The 21,541-nt window shown below is 42.2% G+C and overlaps 1 protein-coding gene across 7 annotated transcripts in view; it reads left to right on the top strand.

The window, feature by feature from the left end:
• The window catches only part of HELQ (helicase, POLQ like), a 49,636-nt gene extending 39,852 nt beyond the window's left edge, over nt 1-9,784 (top strand). For 4 of the 7 annotated variants that reach the window (XM_030915978.1, XM_010358959.2, XM_030915988.1 and 1 more), the window contains one exon: nt 9,567-9,781. In XM_030915978.1, the coding sequence (XP_030771838.1) occupies nt 9,567-9,674 (108 nt within the window). In that variant the 3' untranslated portion in view covers nt 9,675-9,781. Of the gene's footprint in view, nt 1-9,566 lie in introns of all 7 variants that reach the window. The other 3 variants (XM_010358960.2, XM_030915995.1, XM_030915982.1) reach the window with 1 other exon arrangement.
• Nucleotides 9,785-21,541: the final 11,757 nt, after the last annotated feature.

Genomic DNA, 21,541 nt, shown 5'->3' on the forward strand with positions numbered 1-21,541 from the left:
AAAAAATAAAGAAAATTTCAGTGGTGGCTCATGCCTGTAATCCCAGCTCTTTGGGAGGTCAAGATGGGAGGATGACTTGAAATCAGGAGTTTGAGACCAGCCTGGGCAACATAATGAGACTCTGTTTCTGCAAAAAAATTTAAAAACTAACTGGGCGTGGTAGTTTGTGCTGTAGTTCTAGCTATTCAGGAGACTGAGGCAGGAGGATCGCTTGAGCCCAGGAGTTCAAGGCTGCAGTGAGCTAGGGTGACAGAGTGAGACCCTGTCCTGCCCCTCCTCTCCAAAAAAAAAAGGCCAGGCATGGTGCCTCATGCTTGTAATCCCAGCACTTTGGGAGGCTGAGGCGGGTGGATTACCTGAGGTCAGGAGTTCGAGACCAGCCTGGCCAACATGGTGAAACCCCATCTTTACTGAAAATACAACAATTAGCCAGGCTTGGTGGCACACATCTGTAATCCCAGCTGCTCGGGAGGCTGAGGCAGGAGAATTGCTTGAGCCCAGGAGACGGAGGTGGCAGTGAGCCAAGGTCCTACCACTGCACTCCAGCCTGGCCAACAGAGTGAGACTCTGTCTCAAAAAAAAAAAAAAAAAAAAAAAAATTGGGTGGGTGCGGTGGCTCATGCCTGTAATCCCAGCACTTTGGGAGGCCAACGGGCAGATGGATCACTTGAAGCCAGAAATTTGAGACTGGCCTGGCCAATATGGTAAAACCCTGTCTCTACTAAAAATATAAAAATTAGCCAGGCGTGGTGGTCCACACCTGTAATCCCAGCTACTTGGGAAGCTGAGGCACGAGAATCACTTGAACCCAGGCGGTGGAGGTTGTAGTGAGCTGAGATTATGCCACTGCACTCCAGCCTGAGAGACAGAGTGAGAGTCTGTCTTAAAAAAAAAAAAAAAAGACAATTTCAAGGGTTCATTGAAGTACAAAGAACCCTGGAAGTCACTGAACTCTGCCTCCCAAAGTTCTCGTCACAGGAATCCTTCCCTCAGCATCCCGACATCTGGTCTCTCCACCTTTGAGCACCATCATTGACAAGGAACTTGCATCATCAAAAATTAGGTGGTTCTATTTTTGTATGCTCTTAGTGTTACAAAAATTATCCTGATATACCGAGGCTAAATTTTGCCTTCTTAAAATTTTTACCATTGCATCAGAGTACCGCCTCTGGAACTGGACTCTTTTTTTGTTTGTATGCTGTTTTTCACATATTCAAAAACAGCTCTTATTGCCCCCAAGGGTTTTTCTTTTCTGTTGCTTTTATCTGTATTAAATAATGGAGTTTTAGGCCATTCACTGTCCTAGTTACCCTTTGCTAGATGCAACCCAGTTTGTCACTGCCTTCTGCTCCCTGTGGGTAAAGCTATTCCACAGCAATTTGAGATTATTTCCTTCTTGATCTCAACTATAGTTTTAAGTCTGAAATTGCTTGGCTTCTTTGAAACTTCATTGTTTTACTATTTGCATATATAAATCAGAATTAGCTAAAAAGCAGATTTCCGTCATTTCTTAATGGTGCTCACATTGCTTACGTTACCTTAATCGTTCTTTACAGCAAACCTATGAAGTGGACAAAGTCAGTGTTACCCCAAGTTTATAGATGAAACCACTAAGACTGACCTTGTCCTGTTAAATTAGGAGTTCTTGGGGTTGGTAGGGATGAAGTTATAGTCATTTCCTTTGCTATAGCACCTAAAAAAAAAAAAAAGTTCATTAAACTTTGACACACTTGTTTCAGCATTTACTAGTGATGTTTGTCTAACTCCATTATTTCCATGATGTTTATCAAGTGGTGGTTTTCTAACTTCATTATTCCTTCTGGATTTATTTACTGATGTTTTACTATGAGGAAAAGCTTTTCCTTTATTTATTCATTTATCAGTACATGCTTATAGGTTCAGACATATTCAATGGGTTATAACCCATTAATAACGTTACTTATTTTGGTGCTCAAATGGCCTCAGATTTGGCCAGCGGAAGCCCCTGAAAACTGGTTTGTGTGGCTTTTTGACCTTCATCATCATTCTTGAAGTATTTTCTTACTTTCTGGCTGTGTCTGTCAGCATCTAATCATTAGGAGGCAGAAACCACATAGTAATTTGAACAGACCTCTAAGGGGTCAACAGAATGTTGAAGAATTCAGGAAGGAATACATTTGAGAGATGGTCCACCCCCACCCCACAGCACCCCTATGGATGGGATTCAGAGTTCATTGCCACTGGATGCTGGGAAGTTTGTTGTGGTTCTACAGCCAAGGCTAATAAGCAGAAACTGCCCACTGGAGTGCTGACAAAACTGCCAGGAAACTGCCTACAATGTACTGTTGAACTTGCCCAGAAGCCAGCTCTAGGGCCCATGGAACTAGGGCACTAGCTAGGAACACCCTAGCTGATGTATGTCTATACATTTTTCTATACTTATGTGTAAATTACTGAAGGCCGTGAGCTCATACTGATAACCCTAATTCTGATTTTTCCAGGTACATATGCTGTGTAACAGTCTAACTCCAAAACTTAGTGGCTTAAAACAGCCATCTTATTTTGCTCATGTTTTTGTAGATTAGGAATTCTGGAGGGGTGCAGCTGGGTGCTTGTCACTTGGGTCTCGTGCAACTGTAGTCAGAAGTTGACTGGCACTATAGTCATAAGGCCCAGCCGAGCTGGATGACTCAGGTGACTCACTCACATGACCAACAGCTGATAATTAGAGGCAACTGGGGCTTTTCAGCTTTCAACTGGAGCAACTACATATGGCCTTTCCATGTGGCTTCAGTCCTTGTGGCATAGAAACTAGGTTTTCAGAGGGAATGTCCAGAAAGTGAGCATTCTAAGATATCCAGGCAGAAAATGCAAGAAGTCTTCTGAGCCAACCTCAGAAGTCAGACAGTGTCGTTTCCACTGCATACTGTTGGTTACTAGAAAACCATTAAGACCTAGATTGAAAGGAAAGGGGATCAGACCACCTCCTCATGAGAAGAGTGTCAAACAATTTGCAGTCATCTTTAAAATCTGCCCTCTGGTCACAAATTGTTTTTGTTCCTCCCACATGCAAAATATATTAACCCCCAAAAGGCCTTTCCATTATAGCTTCTATTAGGAAAAACTCAGTCTTTTTTGTTGTTGTTCCCCCACTGAATACTCAACAGACACAACACAGACAGAAGATTTCTGTGACCAAATGTGAGAGATTTGTTCCCAAAAAACAAGCAATCATTTCTGCAGCAGACATCAGCTGGGTGTCCTGACACTATCTAGCTGGAGTCTGGGCTTCTAAAACTTCTTACCAACCACCTTCAAGTTGGGGTTCCCACAGCCTCTTCTCTGGGTTCAGTCAGCTCACGAAACTCAGGAAAACATGTATGTAATAAAGGATATCACAAAGATACAGATGAAGAGATTCATAAGGCAAGGTATGGGGGAAGTGGCACAGAGCTTTCATGTCCTCCCTGGGCACATCACCCTCCATGTGCTCAGCGGTCTGGAAGCTCTGTGAACCCTGTACTCTTAGACCTCTTATGGAAACTTTATTGGGTTGGCATGATTGACAATCATGTAGAAATGTGACTGGACCAAAAGGGTATGATTTATTAATAATACTAACAGACTGAGTGGGGAAACCCAGCAAGACCTGTCTATTCAGATGCTTCTGGCCGCTCTGTGCAACATTCGTTTCTCCAGAGTATGGGGCAGGACACTCTGGGATGAGGGTCTTTTTACTTTCTTTTGGAGACAGGGTCTTGCTCTGTTGCCCAGGCTGGAGTGCAATGGCACAATCATAGATCACTGCAGCCATCCCCTCCCAGGCTCAAGCAATTCTCCTATCTCAGCCTCAGGCGTAGCTAGGAATACAGACAGGTGCCACGCCTGGCTAATGTTTTTAATTTTTAATTAATCTTTGCCCTATTTAATAGAGACAAGGCTTTGCTATGTTGCACAGGCTGGTCTTGAACTCCTGGCCTCAAGCAGTCCTTCCACCTTGGCTTCCCAAAGTGTTGGGATTACAGCATGAGCCACTGCACCCAGCCTGGAATGAGGGTTTTAAGACCCAATGATCAGAGTAGAGTTCTGCCTTAGGCGAAAGGAGGGCAGAAGAAGGTCAGAGACAGAAAATCTGTTTTCTAAGGTCTAAAGTGCCCCAACATTGTAACAAGGGCTGTGGGAGTTATGAGCCAGGAACCGTGGATGAAAACCAATATGTGTATATCATAATATCACAGCATCAGACTCAGATCTAGTATTCTAAATCAAGTCCAGGTGTGAGTGATGCACCTTCAATACAGTTTCACAAGTTACAGTTCTTCTTACTCTGAAGACCAGTGACCTAAAGAGACACTACATAAAATAGTGAAACCAGAAATAGGATAACCATAGTACACTCTCATTCATAAAGAAGGAAAATGGGTAGTGCATAGCAGCAGTTCTGAAATCCAGCCAGCCACATGTGGCCAGTTCTTTAATTATGTCCCAGTTCTTCTCTCTGGGAATGATTTTTCTTGGCTTTGGGTTCTGTCATTTGAGTGAACCTTTTCCATAAACAATAAGCCCATGTTTGCTGCTAGGTAGCTTTCTCAATGTGCTTCCTATATGTAGTTCAAGAATATTGAAGTTCAAGAGTTCAGGGTCAGGTGTAGTGGCTCACACCTGTAATCCCAGCACTTTGGGAGACCAGGGTGGGAGAATCACTTAAGGCCAGGAGTTTGAGATCAGCCTGGGCAGCATAGCAAGACCCTGTTCCTACAAAAGAAATTTTTTTAAAAATTAGCCAGGCATGATGATGTGCACCTGTGGTCCCAGCTACTCATGAGGCTGCAATGGGAGGATCACTTGAGCCTGGGAGATAAAGGCTGCAGTCAGCTATGCTCATGCCACTGTACTCCAGCCTGGGCGACAAAGCAAATTTATCTCTATTTTAATTTAATTTCATTAATTAATTTTATTTATTTATTTATTTATTTATTTTAAGACAGGGTCTCACTTTGTCACCCAGGCTGGAGTGCAGTAGCATGATCTTGGCTTGCTGCAGCCTTGACCTCCCAGGCTCAAGCAGTCCTCCCACTTCAGCCTCCCAAGTAACTGGGACCACAGGCAGGCACCACCATGCCCAACTAAATTACTTTTTTAAATTTTTTTTCACCATGCTGCCCAGGCTGGTCTCCAACTCCTGAGCTCAAGCGATCCACCCACCTCAGCCTCCCAAAATGCTGGGATTACAGGAGTAAGCCACTATGCCTGGGGGAGACCCTATCTCCAAATTAAAAATATATATATATGTTCAAAGGCACCTGATGTTTTGTATTGTCTCTGTCTCTTTTTAGTCAATCTGGTATAATATCTTTTAAAACATTGCAGTTTCTTATTTATCTATTTATAATCTCTATGTTGCTTGACTTTCTCTTTTTTTTTTTTTGAGACAAGATCTCCCTCTCACCCCAACTGGAATGCAGTGGCACAATCTTGCCTCACTGCAACCTTAGCCTCCCAAGCTCAGGTGATCCTGCCACTTCAGTCTCCCAAGTAGCTGGGACCACAGGCATGCGCCACCACACCCAGCTAATTTACGTAATTTTTTTTTTTTTTTAAGAGGTGGGGTTTCTGCATGTTGCCCAGTTTGGTCTCGAACTCCTGGGCTCAAGCAGTCTCCCCACCTTGGCCTCCCAAAGTGCTGGGATTACAGGTGTGAGCCACCTTGCTTATCCTAGCTTGCTTTCTTACAATGTGGATGCTAGGGTCTGAGAGGGAGGATTCACATGAGCTTGGAATGATCTCATTTCAAGACCCCAAGGCCTTTTTTAAACTGAGCCCTGTCATGCGGCATCATTTCTTCTGCATTCTATTAGTTACAAGTGAATCACAAAGGCTAGCACAGATTCAAGAGTAGAATTAGATCCCATCTCTCAATGAAGGTGTCAAAGAATTTCCAATCATTAATTTGCCACTCTAATCCCCTACAGGACTTGCTATAGGCTTCCTCTTTTTCATATTTGTACTTCCTTTCTCCAATAATGAGAAACCTAATCCCTGTGTTTATTAATATATTTATCTGTTTTCCTCAATCTTAGAATGCACTGAAAGTAACTGCAGAATTGTTAAATTATACCACTCCAAAAAAACCAAACAAATTCAGTATTTATTTACAGCACTTTTTGTCTTCATTCTGAGAGTATATAATTAAAACAATGTGTTAAAATGTTATTTGGTTTGGGGTTTAAACGCGGTGGCTCAAGCCTGTAATCCCAGCACTTTGGGAGGCCGAGACGGGCGGATCACGAGGTCAGGAGATCGAGACCATCCTGGCTAACACGGTGAAACCCCGTCTCTACTAAAAAATAGAAAAAAATAGCCGGGCGGGGTGGCGGGCGCCTGTGGTCCCAGCTACTCGGGAGGCTGAGGCGGGAGAATGGCGTGAACCCGGGAGGCGGAGCTTGCAGTGAGCTGAGATCCGGCCACTGCACTCCAGCCTGGGCGACAGAGCGAGACTCCGTCTCAAAAAAAAAAAAAAAAATCTGCTTCAGTGTGGCTGCTACACATTTGAAACACAAATTCTACTGGTATTCCATTTTACTTCTTCTCCTTCCCTCATGGATATTTTTTAAGGGGGAGTGGGGAGGAACTAGGTCTCTGTTACCCAGGCTAGAGTGCAGTGGCACCATCATAGCTCGTTGCAGCCTTGAACTCCCAGGCTCAAGCGATGCCACCTTAGCCTCCTGAGTAGCTGGGACTATAGGTATGGACCATTCCTGGCTAATTGGTTGTTGTTGCCCAGGCTGGTCTCTAACTTCTGGCCTCAAGCAATCCTCCCACCTCAACCTTCCAAAGTGCTGGGATTATAGCTGTGAGCCACCATGCCCGGCTGTCTCATTTTTATTCTCTTTGTTTTCCTGCTTTTTAATTTTTTTTGGCCCTAATTAGGTTTTTTTATTTAAATCTGTTTTTCTGTGGACACCCAACTATTTAGTTATAGTTATTAGTTTTTATTTCTAATGTGATTTTGCCTTTTTCTTTTATTTCATTCCTGAGCTCAGTCAACTTTTGTATCATTTCTTCCAGTTTTTGTCCATGTCGGTTCTTAGTTTTTTAACTTCTTATTTAGTGAGCATTTCCACTCCTCCTCATATCTCCAGATTTTTATTTGAGAATAATTTTGTTTGGAGTGTTGTGTTACAGTTTCTCTGCTTCATGGTTTGCTTTCAGGGAGGGAAATTTTTATGAGCTAAAGAGTTTGAGTTATTTGTATTCTTTTCTTTTTTTTTTTTTTTTTGAGACAGAGTCTCGCTCTCTTGCCCAGGCTGGAGTGCAGTGGCGTGATCTCCACTCACTGCAAGCTCTGCCTTCCAGGTTCACGCCATTCTCCTGCCTCAGCCTCCCAAGTAGCTGGGACTACAAGGGTGTGCCACCACGCCCGGCTAATTTTTTTTTTGTTTTTTGTATTTTTAGTAGAGATGGGGTTTCACTGTGTTAGTCAGGATGGTCTCGATCTCCTGACCTCATCATCCGCCCACCTCAGCCTCCCAAAGTGCTGGGATTACAGGCGTGAGCCACCACGCCCAGCCTTGTTTTCTTTTTATATAGTAGTTTTGTATAGATGAGAACTGCTTGTGCCTCTGCATATCTTGGACAACACAGTCATTTGGAATGGTTTATGAGATCCTAGTTCAAGAGTGTTCTCTTCTGTCAGAGTAGCAAAGTATTTTTCTTTAATGGATGACTTGGGGTGGGAGAGGCATGGAGGAGGGTTTGTGTCCTTTGTTGTCTTTTTTTTTTTTTAATTTCCTTTTGCCATACAAGATTGTCCATTTTTTCCTTTTTTCCTCTTCCCCTCATGACTGAGCTTCCAAAAGGCACCTCCCTTTTCACCCATTCTCTCCCCTAAAAGCATTGCCTTTTGAAGACTGCCTCCTAGAGTCTCACATGCATTTTAAATTAATATCTTCCTATAAACAATGCTTTGGCCGGGCGCGGTGGCTCAAGCCTGTAATCCCAGCACTTTGGGAGGCCGAGACGGGCGGATCATGAGGTCAGGAGATCGAGACCATCCTGGCTAATACGGTGAAACCCCGTCTCTACTAAAAAATACAAAAAACTAGCCGGGCGACGAGGTGGGCGCCTGTAGTCCCAGCTACTCGGGAGGCTGAGACAGGAGAATGGCGTGAACCCGGGAGGCGGAGCTTGCAGTGAGCTGAGATCCGGCCACTGCACTCCAGCCTGGGCGGCAGAGCAAGACTCCGTCTCAAAAAAAAAAAAAAAAAACAATGCTTTAATCAACCAACATTCTTTTTTCAGTATTTTTATATTTGGGTAGGCTTTTTCTCTCTGGAGGTGATTTTATTTCATTTTAGACCCTCTATTTCCCGCTTATCTTGTGCTTTTTTTCTTAACCCCATCTAGATCTCTGCAAACACTTGGGTGGGAGCTCAAGAAACTGGTTTTGGCTGAGTGTAGTGGCTCACACTTACAATCCCAGCACTTTGGGAGGCCAAGGCAGGAGGATCATTTGAGCCTAAGAGTTTGAGAACAGCCTGGACAACATAGGGAGATCCAGTCTCTACGAAAAAAGTCTTTTAAATTTTTTTTAATTTAAAAAAAAAAAGAGGCTGGGCACGGTGGTTCACACCTGTAATCCCAGCACTTTGGGAGGCTAAGGCAGGCAGATCATGAGGTCAAGCAATGGAGACCATCCTAGCCAACATGGGGAAACCCCATCTCTACTAAAAATACAAAAATTAGCTGGGCGTGGTGAGGCGTGCCTGTAGTTTCAGCTACTCGGGAGGCTGAGGCAGGAGAATCGCTTGGACTCAGGAGGCGGAGGTTGCAGTGAGCTGAGATCACGCCACTGCACTCCAGCCTGGTGACAGAGTAAGACTCCGTCTTAAAAAAAACGTGGAGGGGCGGGATTTGTTCTTCCAGAAATTGGTGGGTGTTTTTAAACAACAAGTAATTTGAAGTTGTTGATACGCTCTGTGTTATAATAATACTGACACAAGGGTTTTGTGTAGTTTACTTATTATTCTTATTGATCTATATAGCTTGTTATTCGGCAAAAATTCGTTGACATCTTTTATATGCCATGTTTGGAAATACTTTCTTGCTCATTATGTTGCTTTTGAAATTAACAGTTTTAAGTTTAGGAACTTGAATAAAACTTTTATTTGAAATACTGGTAGCTTTTTAAAAGCATACTAAATTTTGAGGAATAATAAAGTGCATATATATAAAGGATAACATTTTCAGGAGCTAATTAAATTTTTGCAAAATTGTCTTAGATTTTATAGATTAAAAGTTAATTTTTAAGTGGCTGAGTCTTCAATAAAACAAATCTTTGGGAGAATTAAAGCTTTATTTTTGGTATACTAAAAGGCAGTGATCAGCTAAAATGGTTTTAACTAAATGCCTCCTCTTCATTGACTATAATCGTTTATTCTTAAGTGGCCATTTTTCAATCTCATTATAGTTTTAATGTCTAGATTTCTGATGTGTAAGGATTCAGGTGTTCCATGGACAGTGGTAAAATTGTTGGCAATTCTCTAGCAATGCATATTTTGGCCTCACGTCTTAATTTTTTAATGTAGATGCTGTTGCATGAAAAAGCAGAGGCCCTGCAAGAAGAAGTAGAAGAGCTACTAAGATTACCTTCTGATTTCCCTGGTGCTGTGGCTTCTTCCACTGACAAAGCATGAAGCTATCTGATGAGCATTTTCACATATGAATTTTTTATTGTACATGTGTTTTATTAAAAATAACTTATACTTTATAAATGAAAAAATACATTTTAAGTATGCATTAAGAACTATGAATAATTGAATATACCTCTTCTCACTAACAATTCATTCTTTGGAATACTTACACATTATTTCTCTGCTGAACAGTCTATAGTGTCCACCACAAAATGAAATTCAACTTCATCAACATTATGCTCAACCTTTGTATCTTGATCTTTCATTATTCTCTTACCCATTTCTTTCGTCAAATTGGACTATTTGAAATCCCCAGAATTTTCCTTAGGATTTCCAAACTCTCCGTTTCCTAACTGCTTTTTGTTATTTCCAGTGCATAAAAATTATCTTTAAAATGTACTAATACTTCAAGGAGTAACTAAAAAATGGTAAAATATGGTCTCCTCTATGAACTTATTCCAGGTCCATCCTCACCTCTACCCCATACCTAGGTGCTCTTTCCCTCCTATAAGCATCATAGACCCCGCATTTATGCTCAGGTCTTTTTGCTGCCACTACTTTATAATCTGGTTGTCCAAGTCCTCCATGTGTGTATGTGACCAACACCCACACACTTAAGAAGTAGGAATCTCAGTGAAGAATGAATACTGCCCACAATTAACAATTGGAAGCTTTTCTTTAAACACAATTTAAATATTGCCGCTCCCTTTTAACAATCATAGCTCAAATGTAGATGACACTAGTGCAAGAAAAAAAGTGTTAACTAGCAATATTTATGAGTACTGAACTTGCTTAACGATCAACCCACCTGTCTAAGAAACATCCTTTGGAAACTTTGCAAATAAATCCATAGTCTAAGTTATTTGTGCCTTAACATTTTAGGCCATTATAATCTAGTAGTCATTTACCTAGAGTACTAGGCAAATACATAGAAAATATCTACGTGCCAGGAACTCTTGTAAGTGCTTTATATGAATTAACTAATTTAATTCTTATACAATAGTATCTGTAAGACAGGTACTATTATTATCTTCATTTTACAAATGAATAAACTGACACACAGAGAAACTAAAGTAACTTTCCCAAGGCCATGAACTAGTCAGTCACAGCAAGGATTCAGACCCATGCAGCCTCAGTGTAACATCCACACACTTAATCATTATACAATAATGTCTTGGTAAATTTGTCCATTTTATTCCTTCCTAAGTGTTCCTGATATCTGATTTTATCTTTAGTGTTACATTCCACCATCCTTGCCCCACTCCCATCCCTGCATTTCCTTACACAAGTCAAAGTACGGCATCCTAATGTCCTAGCAGAATTCTGGGCTTCACCACACATGTTCCATTTGTTGCAGTTAAAAAGATTTGTAAAACAGCAGCTGGCTAGCCTGCTGGCTGTTTGAACCAGCCTCTGAACTGCATTCACAATGGGCCATAGTCCAGTCTTGAGGATTTTTTTTTTAAGTCTAGAAACCCCAGGTTTACTAGTTGGCTCAATTAAGTAAAGCTCTGATTCTTTTTTTCTTCTTGAGATGATAGGGTCTCGCTCTGTCACCTAGTTCGAGGCTTACTCCCGGGCTCAAGTGATTCTCCCACCTCAGCCTTCCAAGGAGCTGGGACTACAGGTGCATGTCACTGCCCAGCTAATTTTTGTAGAGAAGGCATTTTGCCATGTTGCCCATGCTAGTCTCGAACTCCTGGGCTCAAGTGATCTGCCCGTCTTGGCCTCCCAAAGTGCTGGAATTATGGACATGAGCCACAGTGCCAGGCCAAAGCTCTAATTCTTGCTAACCAATTTGTGAAAGACTGATTTATAATCCAAGATTAATTTATTAATTTAAGATTAGAGGTGAGGGGGCAGGGAGAAGGGTACCTTTACAGTAACTTGAATACCTGTATCTGCAGTTCAGGACAATCTTCACACACATACACACACTCTTCTATCAGTGTCCAGGTCAATCTCAATGAAGGGTTGTATCAAGTGTAATGGTGGATGATTAGCCCTAAGAGATATTAAAATATAAAGAAACTGTAACAGTTTAGTTCTAGAGAAGTAGACAAGTAGGAAGGAACAAAGTAGGGGATAGAAATAGACCTAAATACGTTTAAGAATTTAATGTAATAGACTGGGCGCAGTGGCTCATGCCTGTAATCCCAGCAATTTGGGAGGCCGAGGTGGGAAGATTGCCCGAGTTCAGTAGTTTGAGACCAGCCTGGGCAACATGGCAAAACCCCATCTCTACTAAAAATACAAAAAAATTAGCCGGGTGTGGTGGCACATTCCTGTAGTCCCAGCTACTCAGGAGACTGAGGCACGAGAATCACTTGAACCCAGGAGGCGGAGGAGGCAGTGAGCCAAGACCGTACCACTGTACTCCAGCCTGGGTGACAGAACAAGACTCCATCTCAAAAAAAAAAAAATTTAATAAACATGGTTTTTCAGTTTTGAGTAATAGAAATGCAAGTATATGTAGCTTAAGCAAAAAGGGACATTTAGTGGCCACCCTCTCAAACAGTAGGCAGCAATAGAATTGGCCTTAGGGCAGCTAGAACCAGAGAATCCTAACACCATCCATACTCACCATCTCTTCTTTGTCGGGCAGCACCAGACTCACTTCCTTACGGCTTCAAGATGAAAGCTAAAATTGCTCTCTGCTGCCAACTCTAGTTAGAAAAATCTCCAGGAAGGGTTCTCATTAGTCCTTTGTGGGTCCGTTTCCCACCCCTGTGAGCAGGATATAGGGTTTAGGTTTGGGTTTTGGTTTTTCAGGAGACAGAGAAGTGGGGGTAAGCAGAGAAAACAGCTAGTACAGATGACACTTCAAGTCACAGTGGAAAAGATGGATAACTCAGTGAATGAAATTGAGACAAATGGCTACTACGCCATTTAGAAAAATATTAAGCTTAGCCTGGGCAACATGGCGAGACCCCGTATCTACAAAAAATTAAAAAATTAGCTAGGCTTGGTGGCGCATATTTGTGGTCCCAGCTCCTTAGGAGGCTGAGGTGGGAGGATCACTTGAGCCTGAGAGTATGAGGCTAGAGTGAGCTGCACTCCAACCTGGGCAACAGAGCAAGACCCTCTCTCTCCTCTCTCTCTCTCTTTCTACATATATATATTTAGCACTCTATAAAATATATTTTATATTATAAATAGAGAGCTGATTTCTACCTATTGGTTTAAACCAAATTAAACTTTAGGCAAATCAAAGATTCAAATGTGGAATTTTTGAAGGTGTCATCTATGCTGAAGCATCAAAGAACGTATCTGCAGTTCCTTCTTCTAAGGCTTCAAAACAGTGAAATGTCAGTAGTTCCAGTGTGGTGTCAGGTTTCATTTTGTTTTCTTTTTAGATTCTTTTTAAGCTCCGAGCCAGCTGGCCCATTTCTAAGATGCTTAACTTCAAGATCTTTCTTTCTTTCTTTTTTTTTTTTTTTTTTTGAGACGTAGTCTTGCTCTGTCGCCCAGGCTGGAGTGCAGTGGCCGGATCTCAGCTCACTGCAAGCTCCGCCTCCCGGGTTTATGCCATTCTCCTGCCTCAGCCTCCTGAGTAGCTGGGACTACAGGCGCCCGCCACCTCGCCCGGCTAGTTTTTTGTATTTTTTAGTAGAGATGGGGTTTCACCGTGTTAGCCAGGATGGTCTCGATCTCCTGACCTCGTGATCCGCCCGTCTCGGCCTCCCAAAGTGCTGGGATTACAGGCTTGAGCCACCGCGCCCGGCCCAAGATCTTTCTAACATCCAAGCCTCTTCTGCTTTGCATTGTACATTTAAACAACCACCCAAAAGAGGCTTTTCTGTTGGAGCATACCCACGTTTTGGTCAAGTGTGAGCCTTTTCAAACCTAGCCACCCTCTCCTCCAATCTCCACACTGGTATTTTTTCAGGAAGGACCAAGGTAAGGCCTTCCCTGACTTCATGCTTTCATTTGTGAGAGCCTTTCCACACAAGCATCACTGCAGCTTTTGAACTCCATCTCACTGTGACAAGAAGTAACACCAAAAATATATAAGCATTGTTATACTTGGTTTTATTTAACAATTTCTAGTAATTTATAATCATGTTGATAAGTGTACTTTTTTTTTTTTTTTTTTTTTTTTTTTTGAGACAGGAGCACAGAGTTTCCCCTCTTGTTGCCCAGGCTGGAGTACAATGGCACCATCTTGGCTCACCGCAACCTCCACCTCCCAGGTTCAAGCCATTCTTCTGCCTCAGCCTCCCGAGTAGCTGGGATTACAGGCATGTGCCACCACGCCCGGCTAATTTTGTATTTTTAGTAGAGATGGGGTTTCTCCATGTTGGTCAGGCTGGTCTCAAACTCCCGACCTCAGGTGATCCATCTGCCTTGGCCTTCCAAAGTGCTGGAATTACAGGCGTGAGCCACCGCATCTGGCCTTTTTTTTTCTTTTTTTTTTTTGGGGATGGAGTCTCCCTCTGTTGCCCAGGCTGGAGTGCAGTGGCACAATCTCAGCTCGCTGCAACCTACATCTCCCAGGTTCAAGCGATTCTCCTGCCTCAGCCTTCCCAGTCACTGGGACTACAGGCATGTGCCACCACACCTGGCTAATTTTTGTATTTTTAGTAGAGACAGGGTTTTACCATGTTGTCTAGGTTGGTCTCGAACTCCTCACCTCAGGTTATCCACACACTTCAGCCTCCCAAAGTGCTGGGATTGCAGGCGTGAGCCACTGCACTCAGCCAAAAGTGTAATATTTTCTTTCGTTATACTCAATGACAATAATAAGGGTGACAATAAACTACCATGTTTTGAAGGTTTGCCAAGTGCTGGCACTATGCTGAACACTTTCATGCTTTGTCTAGATGATTCCTTGCAGCCATCTGAGATGTTTTTTACGTCACATTACCAGTGTGGAAAGTGTGGCTTGCCAGGATCACCTCATTATCAAGTGACAGAGCCTAGACCCATCCCTGATCACACTGATAATTCTGTTTTTGATTGTGTTCATTTGCAGCACAAGCTACTCTACATGTGTTTAGAAAGGAGTGGATCAAGATGGCAGACTGAGCATATGTATTTGCCTTTCCTCTTGCCTAAAATCCCATGAAATGATTTAAAATAGAGATTTGGGCCAGGCGCGGTGGCTCATGCCTGTAATCCCAGTACTTTGGGAGGCTGAGGTGGGTGGATCACTTGAGGTCAGGAGTTTGAGACCAGCCTGGCCAACATGGTGAAACCCTTTCTCTAATAAAAATACAAAAATTAGCCAGGCATGGTGGTGGACGCCTGTAATCCCAGCCACTTGGGTGTCTGAGGCAGGAGAATCACTTGAACCCTGGAAGCAGAGGTTGCAGTGAGCCAAGATCACGCCATTGTACTCCAGCCTGGGCAACAGAGCGAAACTCCATCTCAAAATAATAAATAAATAAATAAAATAGAGATTTGAAAATAGCCTAAGTATATAATAGCACAGAAAAACAGTGAAGACTGGCACTAACACATAGGGTCATGATGATTAAAAAGCCAAATGGAGCATCCTAGGCCAGCAGGCTTTTCCTGCTCCCTCACTGATGCAGAATACTACACACTAGTGGCATTTCCCACAAAGCTAAAATAGTATCCTACAGGATCCAGCAAGGAGTGAAAGATAGAAGATAACCTCCACACACCCACAAGAAAAGCTACTGGCTCAAACCCTCAGCATGTTACCACAATCTGGTAACAGAAAAAGCAGAAAACAAGGATTCTCAGGTACTAAGTTGCTCGGAGAACCAAGAATGCCAAATGATTGTGAGTAAGTCAACACCATAAAATAGAGACAGCAATTCAGCAAACAGAAGAATTACAATCTAAGGAGGCAATTAATAAGCAACAGATCAAGATTTTAGAAAACCATAATTAATATTTTAGGGTGGATGCTAGATAGAAGGCAAAGATCAAATTAACATATCAGAAATTAATATTTTGATCAAAATGAAAAACTCAATAGCTGGCTGGGCACAGTGGCTCACACCTGTAATCCCAGCACTTTGGGAGGCAAAGGCGGGTAGATTGCTTGGGTCCAGGAATTCAAGACCAGCCTGGCCAACATGGCGAAACCCCATCTCTACTAAAAATACACACACACACACACACACACACACACACACACAAATTCGCCAGGCATGATGGTGCATGCCCGTAATCCTAGCTACTCAAGTGGCTGAGGCAGGAGAATTGCTTAAACCCAGGAGGTGGAGGTTGCAGTGAGCCTTGACTGCACCACTGTACTCCAGCCTGGATGACAGAGTGAGACTCTGTGTTAAAAAAAAAAAAAAAAAAAAAAAAAAAAAAAAAAAAAAGGGTGGATTAGATAGCAGGAATAGTCAGACCTGGAGAGCCAACTAGTGATTTCCAAGTTTGAGTTGAATCTTTCTGAGCTGCATAACCATAGAACAAAAAAATTGCTAACTATGAAAGAAAAAAATGAAAGGCATGGAGGAGAGAGTCAGACATTTGTATGTCTAAAAAGCATACCAGAGGGAAAGAACAAACAAATACAAGATAAGTTTCCCTGGAGCTGATGAAAAACAGATTGAACGGGCCCCAGCAGGTCCTGGCCAATACCTAGACACATGGCAATGAAAAATCAGAACGCTCAGGATAAAGCCGCTAGAGAGAAAAAAATAAGAACACATTACAGTCCAAAGGTATGAGAATTCTGTTAATACCTATTTATTGCTGTGCTGAAAGACAATAAAGCCATATCCTCAGAGGTATAGAGAAAAGACCCTAGTAATCTATGCCCATCCTAGTATAGAGACAAACACCTTGAGACATGCAAGAAATTACAGAATTAGACATTCTCTCTAAGACTTCAGGCTTTTTGTGAGAGAGAATTTATTTAAGCCATTTAAATTTGAGGGAGCACAACAGTTTATCCTTTTTTCAAAGGATGTAACCTATTAGAACCCTGTGGCTTATTCTTCATTGACTGTAGATGTCAACACAGCAAGAGCTATTTTAGCACAATTCAGAAAGATCAGATTCAAAGGAAAATATCTAATGTATGACTCCACCTTTCATACCTAACCTGGAATAGGAAGATGTCAGTCTCTTAGAAAGGTTCTGATGTTAGCTTTGTATCTATGAAGCAGTCTTCACTCTCTAAATACAATGGAAAATGTCCAGGTTGAAGCAAGGTCAAGAGATAAATTAGTATTTCTCTTCTACTTTTAAAACATGTAGGTAGGTGTGAAGATTACAAGAAATGCAATATTGACAAGCAACAATGATTTTTAATGTTCCTTTTGTGAAAATGTAGGATCTATCAGGATATTATATGATGGATTCACTCAAATGTTCTTGAAAGACATTAATACATATGAAAAGGGACAGTGGGTTAAAGCTGTATTGCACCAGACTAAATAAAATGAGTGGATAGTTTTCTGAGAGCCATACCCTCCAGACAGCTGGAACAATCACACCAAAATATTGGGCAGTTGTTTTCTGCCACTGACTGCACACCAACAAGGGACTCTGCACTGCATAGTAGGGAGGTATGATCTGCCTTCCCCACTGAGTAGGTGGCTTTGAGCTCTCTGTTGTCCCTTATGATTATGTTTAGAATGTTCTAAAGCAAACTTGGAGGAGAAAACTGAGTATGATGAATTAGTGGGCTTCATTTCCTTCATTTTTCATTGTTAAAATAGTCCTTCAATCCTTGTCTTCAGAAGCTATGGAAGTGATATGTGACCACTGGAAGTACTTCTTGAAGACGTGATAAATGTCTTTCAAGATAGCACAGGTATGCAATATATAAAAATTTTGCTGTTCAGAATAGGTATTACTCTGGAGGAAATAACTGGATTTTGCTTTAACTGAACCACATGTATTAGATGATCAAACTCCCCTCCAAAATGAGGTATCTGCACATCGATGGCAGCAGAAGTTTTCGTCTAAGGTTTGTGCTCAAAGAAACAAGTGACCTAGCAGCACAAGTTAATACACTGGTAGACTCTGGTGTTTAAAATTAGTACATTGCCTGGGCACAGTGGCTCACGCCTATAATCCCAACACTTTAGAAGGCCAAGGCTGGAGGATTGCTTGAGGCTAGGAGTTCAAGATCAGCCTGGGCAACATAGTGAGACTCCCCTTCTCTACAAAATAAAAGAAAATTAGCTGGGTGTGCTGTTGCACACCTGTAGTCCTTGCTACTCATGAGGCTGAGGGAGGAGGATTGCTTGAGCCCCGGAGCTCGATGTTACAGTGGACTGTGACTGCACCACTGAACTCCAGCCTGGACAACAAAGTGAGACCCTGTCTCCAGAAATAAAATAAAATAGAAAGCTGTACATTTTTAATTTGAGTGTTTTATTTCTTCTAAATATTTTAAATAACCTGTTTTTGCTGTTTTAGAATTTGAACTCAAATCTGTGAGATACCTGAGGTAGTAGGCAGTAGAATGGCCAACCATAGAAGTTCAACTCCTAATGACTGGAACGTATAAACATGTTTTGTTACAGGGCAAGAGGACATTAGAATTGTGGATGGAATTAAGTTTGCTAGTCAGCTGACCTTGAGATGAAGAGATTGACCTGAATCATCTGGGTGGGCCCAGTGTAATCACAAAGGTTCTTGTAAGTGAAAGCAGGAGACAGGTGAGTTAGTCAGAGTGATCTGACCTGAGGAAGACGCAGCCAGCTGTTGCTAGCTTTGAAGATGGAAAGGGCCTCAAGCCAAGGAATGCAGGCGGCCTCCAGCAGCTGGAAAAGGCAAGGAAGTAGCTTCTCCTCTAGAGTTTCCAAGAAGGAACACAGCCCTCTTGACCCCTGTCATTAGCCTAGAAAGACCTTTTTCAGACTTCTGACCTCCAGAACTGTAAGGTAAATAAATCAGTGTTTTTTTAAGCCACTACATTTGTGGTAATTTGTTACAGCAGTAAGAGAAAACCAATATACCTGAAAGTAACTCCTCAGCATCCTGGGGTTCTGTGGAACACAAATGGAAAACCACCATTCTGGAAGGTTCCTTCTGGATCTTAGCACGTGAGTAATCTAAGTTAAATACCCATGACAGGATTATTTTATATTCCTGAAAACTATATAGAAGTTAACTGTGGACAGGCATGGTGGCTCACGCCTGTAATCCCAGCAGTTTGGGAGGCCGAGGTGGGCAGATCACAAGGTCAGGAGTTCGAGACCAGCCTGAGCAACATAGTGACACCCCATCTCTACTAAAAAATACAAAAAATTAACGTGGTGGCGGGCGCCTGTAATCCCAGTGACTAGGGAGGCTGAGGCAGGAGAATAGCTTGAACCCGGGAGGCAGAGGTTGCAGTGACCCGAGATCATGCCACTGCACTCTAGCCCGGGCAACAGAGCAAGACTCCATCTCAAAAAAAAAGAACTTTACTGTGATGGATACCTCACATTTTTATTGATTGCACTTTTCTCTAGTGAAAATATTTTATTTATGGTATTAGTATTAAAGTATTTATTTATAGTATTATAACAGTTTAAGTAAAATGTAAAAGTCCTATCCTTAGTTGATTAAAACAGAACAAAAAAGATCCAATTAACACAGATAACCGGAAGTCTGAATCGCTAACTGCAGAGGAGTTTTTATGAGCCATTTAGTTAGTCTATAACATTTTCCCAAACTGTTCTTCTCTTTTTAAAATGGGCAGAAAGTATACTATCATAAGAAAGAGATATGCATAAAGTTATGAAAATGTAGGCTAACAGCAATGAGAGTGTAAAGAACTAGCTATTATAATGCCAAATGCTAAACGTTTTTCCTTTGTGATAAAATATAATATTAGTGTATGATCACACATAAAATTGGAAAAAAATCCATAGGCAATAGACTACCTACTCCATACAAAGTGCAGCAACACTAGTTTGATTTTGCATAACTTTGTAAGCATTTTGAGAGTTGTAATAAAAGTTTATTGTCCATCCTAGAAATGATGAAGGAATTCAACATCATTTTACTGAAACTTGTCAAAGCTATTGAAAGCTCATTTAAAATATTTAAGTGCATTTTACTGAATAATTTCAATATACTAGCCTGATACTGGTAGAAGGCAGGAGGTGGAATACTTGGTCCTTATTTCTTTTAGGAGTAGCAAAATTTTGTTACCCATGGTAACAAAATGAGATGTCAAGTATGCAAGATAAATATTGTAGGCACCAGAGTGAGCAAAGTGGGAGGTAGAGTCTGGGAAGGACCTGTGGTAGAAGGGGACCATGAACTAGTTGCTAAAAGGACGGGAGAATTGGGGATGTCAGAGAGAAGGCATTTGGGGGAGCAAGAGCACAGGTACTCTTCCAGCTGAGGTGTGCAAAGAAGAGGCTGTGAGCTGCACCATCTGTATGCTGGAGCTCTTAAGGCAGTAACGAGAAACGAAATGAGCAGCAGCATGCGGTTTGTGCTGAGCCAGCACTACTTTCTCATCTGGTCTCCCTTGTGATCAATGGAAAGCATGTGTGAAACGCCTGACAGAGGTGTGCACATGCCACCACAATATGGGCAGAGCCATCGGGAGGTCAAGTTCATAATAACCTTGGTCTTGTTAGCTCCATAGTCTGTCTAAATTAATCCCTGCTCCCTATGACAAAAAGAAAATGTATCTGACCTTTGTCAAAGACAAAGTCAGACACTAGTAAAGTGCTAAAATAAACATTATTCTGTCATAACCACTGCAATAGGGAAGAGATCCAGTGTGAACTGAGCTTACTTTGATTGTGCAGAGGTGACTGGGTGTCTTAAAGGGAGAATGAGGGAGTAGGATGAGGGGACCAGACCGAGCTTGAGCAGGGACTGGGTTTGTTCATTGGTGCTTATGTGGAAGAAAAGCAGATTTCCCCTCACATCTTTGTGACAGGAGATAGCGCTGCTAGTTAGAGCGCAGTGGTCACCCTGCTGGGAGATCTGGTAAGGAGAGCAGAGTTATTTCCCTGAATTTTTGCCTTTCAAAGAGATGGCCGGCAGGCGCAGTGGCTCATACCCAGTAATCCCAGCACTTTGGGAGGTCTGGGCGACCAGATCACTGGAGGTCAGGAGTTTGAGATCAGCCTGGCCAACATGGTAAAACCCCGTCTCTACTAAAAATACAAAAATTAGCCCGATATGATGGTGAGAGCCTGTAATCCCAGCTACTCAGGAGTCTGAGGCAGGAGAATCACTTCAACCATCTTAAAAAAAAAAAAAAGATGGCCCTCAGGTTCTTGAGGAGGCAGTTCTGGATGGTGGAAGATCAACATCACAAAGAGGGAGAGAAAGTATCTACACCTGCAAACTTCTAAAGGTACTGCTCTAAGGCAGGCAGGTGAAGGGGCCTATCTGCCTGTGACCAGGTTTGGGCTGGAACAAACAGTAATTCTCCAGCAGCCTTGAGCATTCCCAGGCAGGCACTTTAAGGGGAGTGAGAGGTCATCCTAGGGGTTCAGCCTTAACTGTTAGAGTCTATGTTACTGGTGGTTCAAGTCTTTTATTGGGGAAGAGAGAGTGTGAATGAAATCATTTGTTCTGGGAGTCTGTAGTTTTTATAGGCCAAAGTTGAGGCCTCATCAAAAAGAGGGCTCAGAGGAGTCTTTCTGAAGTTTGAGCCCGGTGTGGTGGCTCACGTCTGTAATCCCAGCACGTTGGGAGGGTGAGGTGGGAGGATCACTTGAGCTCAGGAGATTCAGACTGCAGTGAGATATGATCATGCCATTGCACTCCAGCCTGGGCAACAGACTGAGGCCCTGTATCTATTTTTAAAACAAAGTAATAAATAAAGTTTGGTCAAGAAGAGAGTTTTTGTCACTCTCCAATATTTGTTCAAAATGCTCCACTTAGCTCGTTTTTAAAAATACCATCACTAAGCTTGACATTTGGTTGTTATAAAACCTGGGTCTTGGTCTTTAACTTAATTTTAGTTCTTG

Source organism: Rhinopithecus roxellana, chromosome 2 (genome assembly GCF_007565055.1).
Source record: "Rhinopithecus roxellana isolate Shanxi Qingling chromosome 2, ASM756505v1, whole genome shotgun sequence".
Taxonomy (NCBI): domain Eukaryota; kingdom Metazoa; phylum Chordata; class Mammalia; order Primates; family Cercopithecidae; genus Rhinopithecus; species Rhinopithecus roxellana.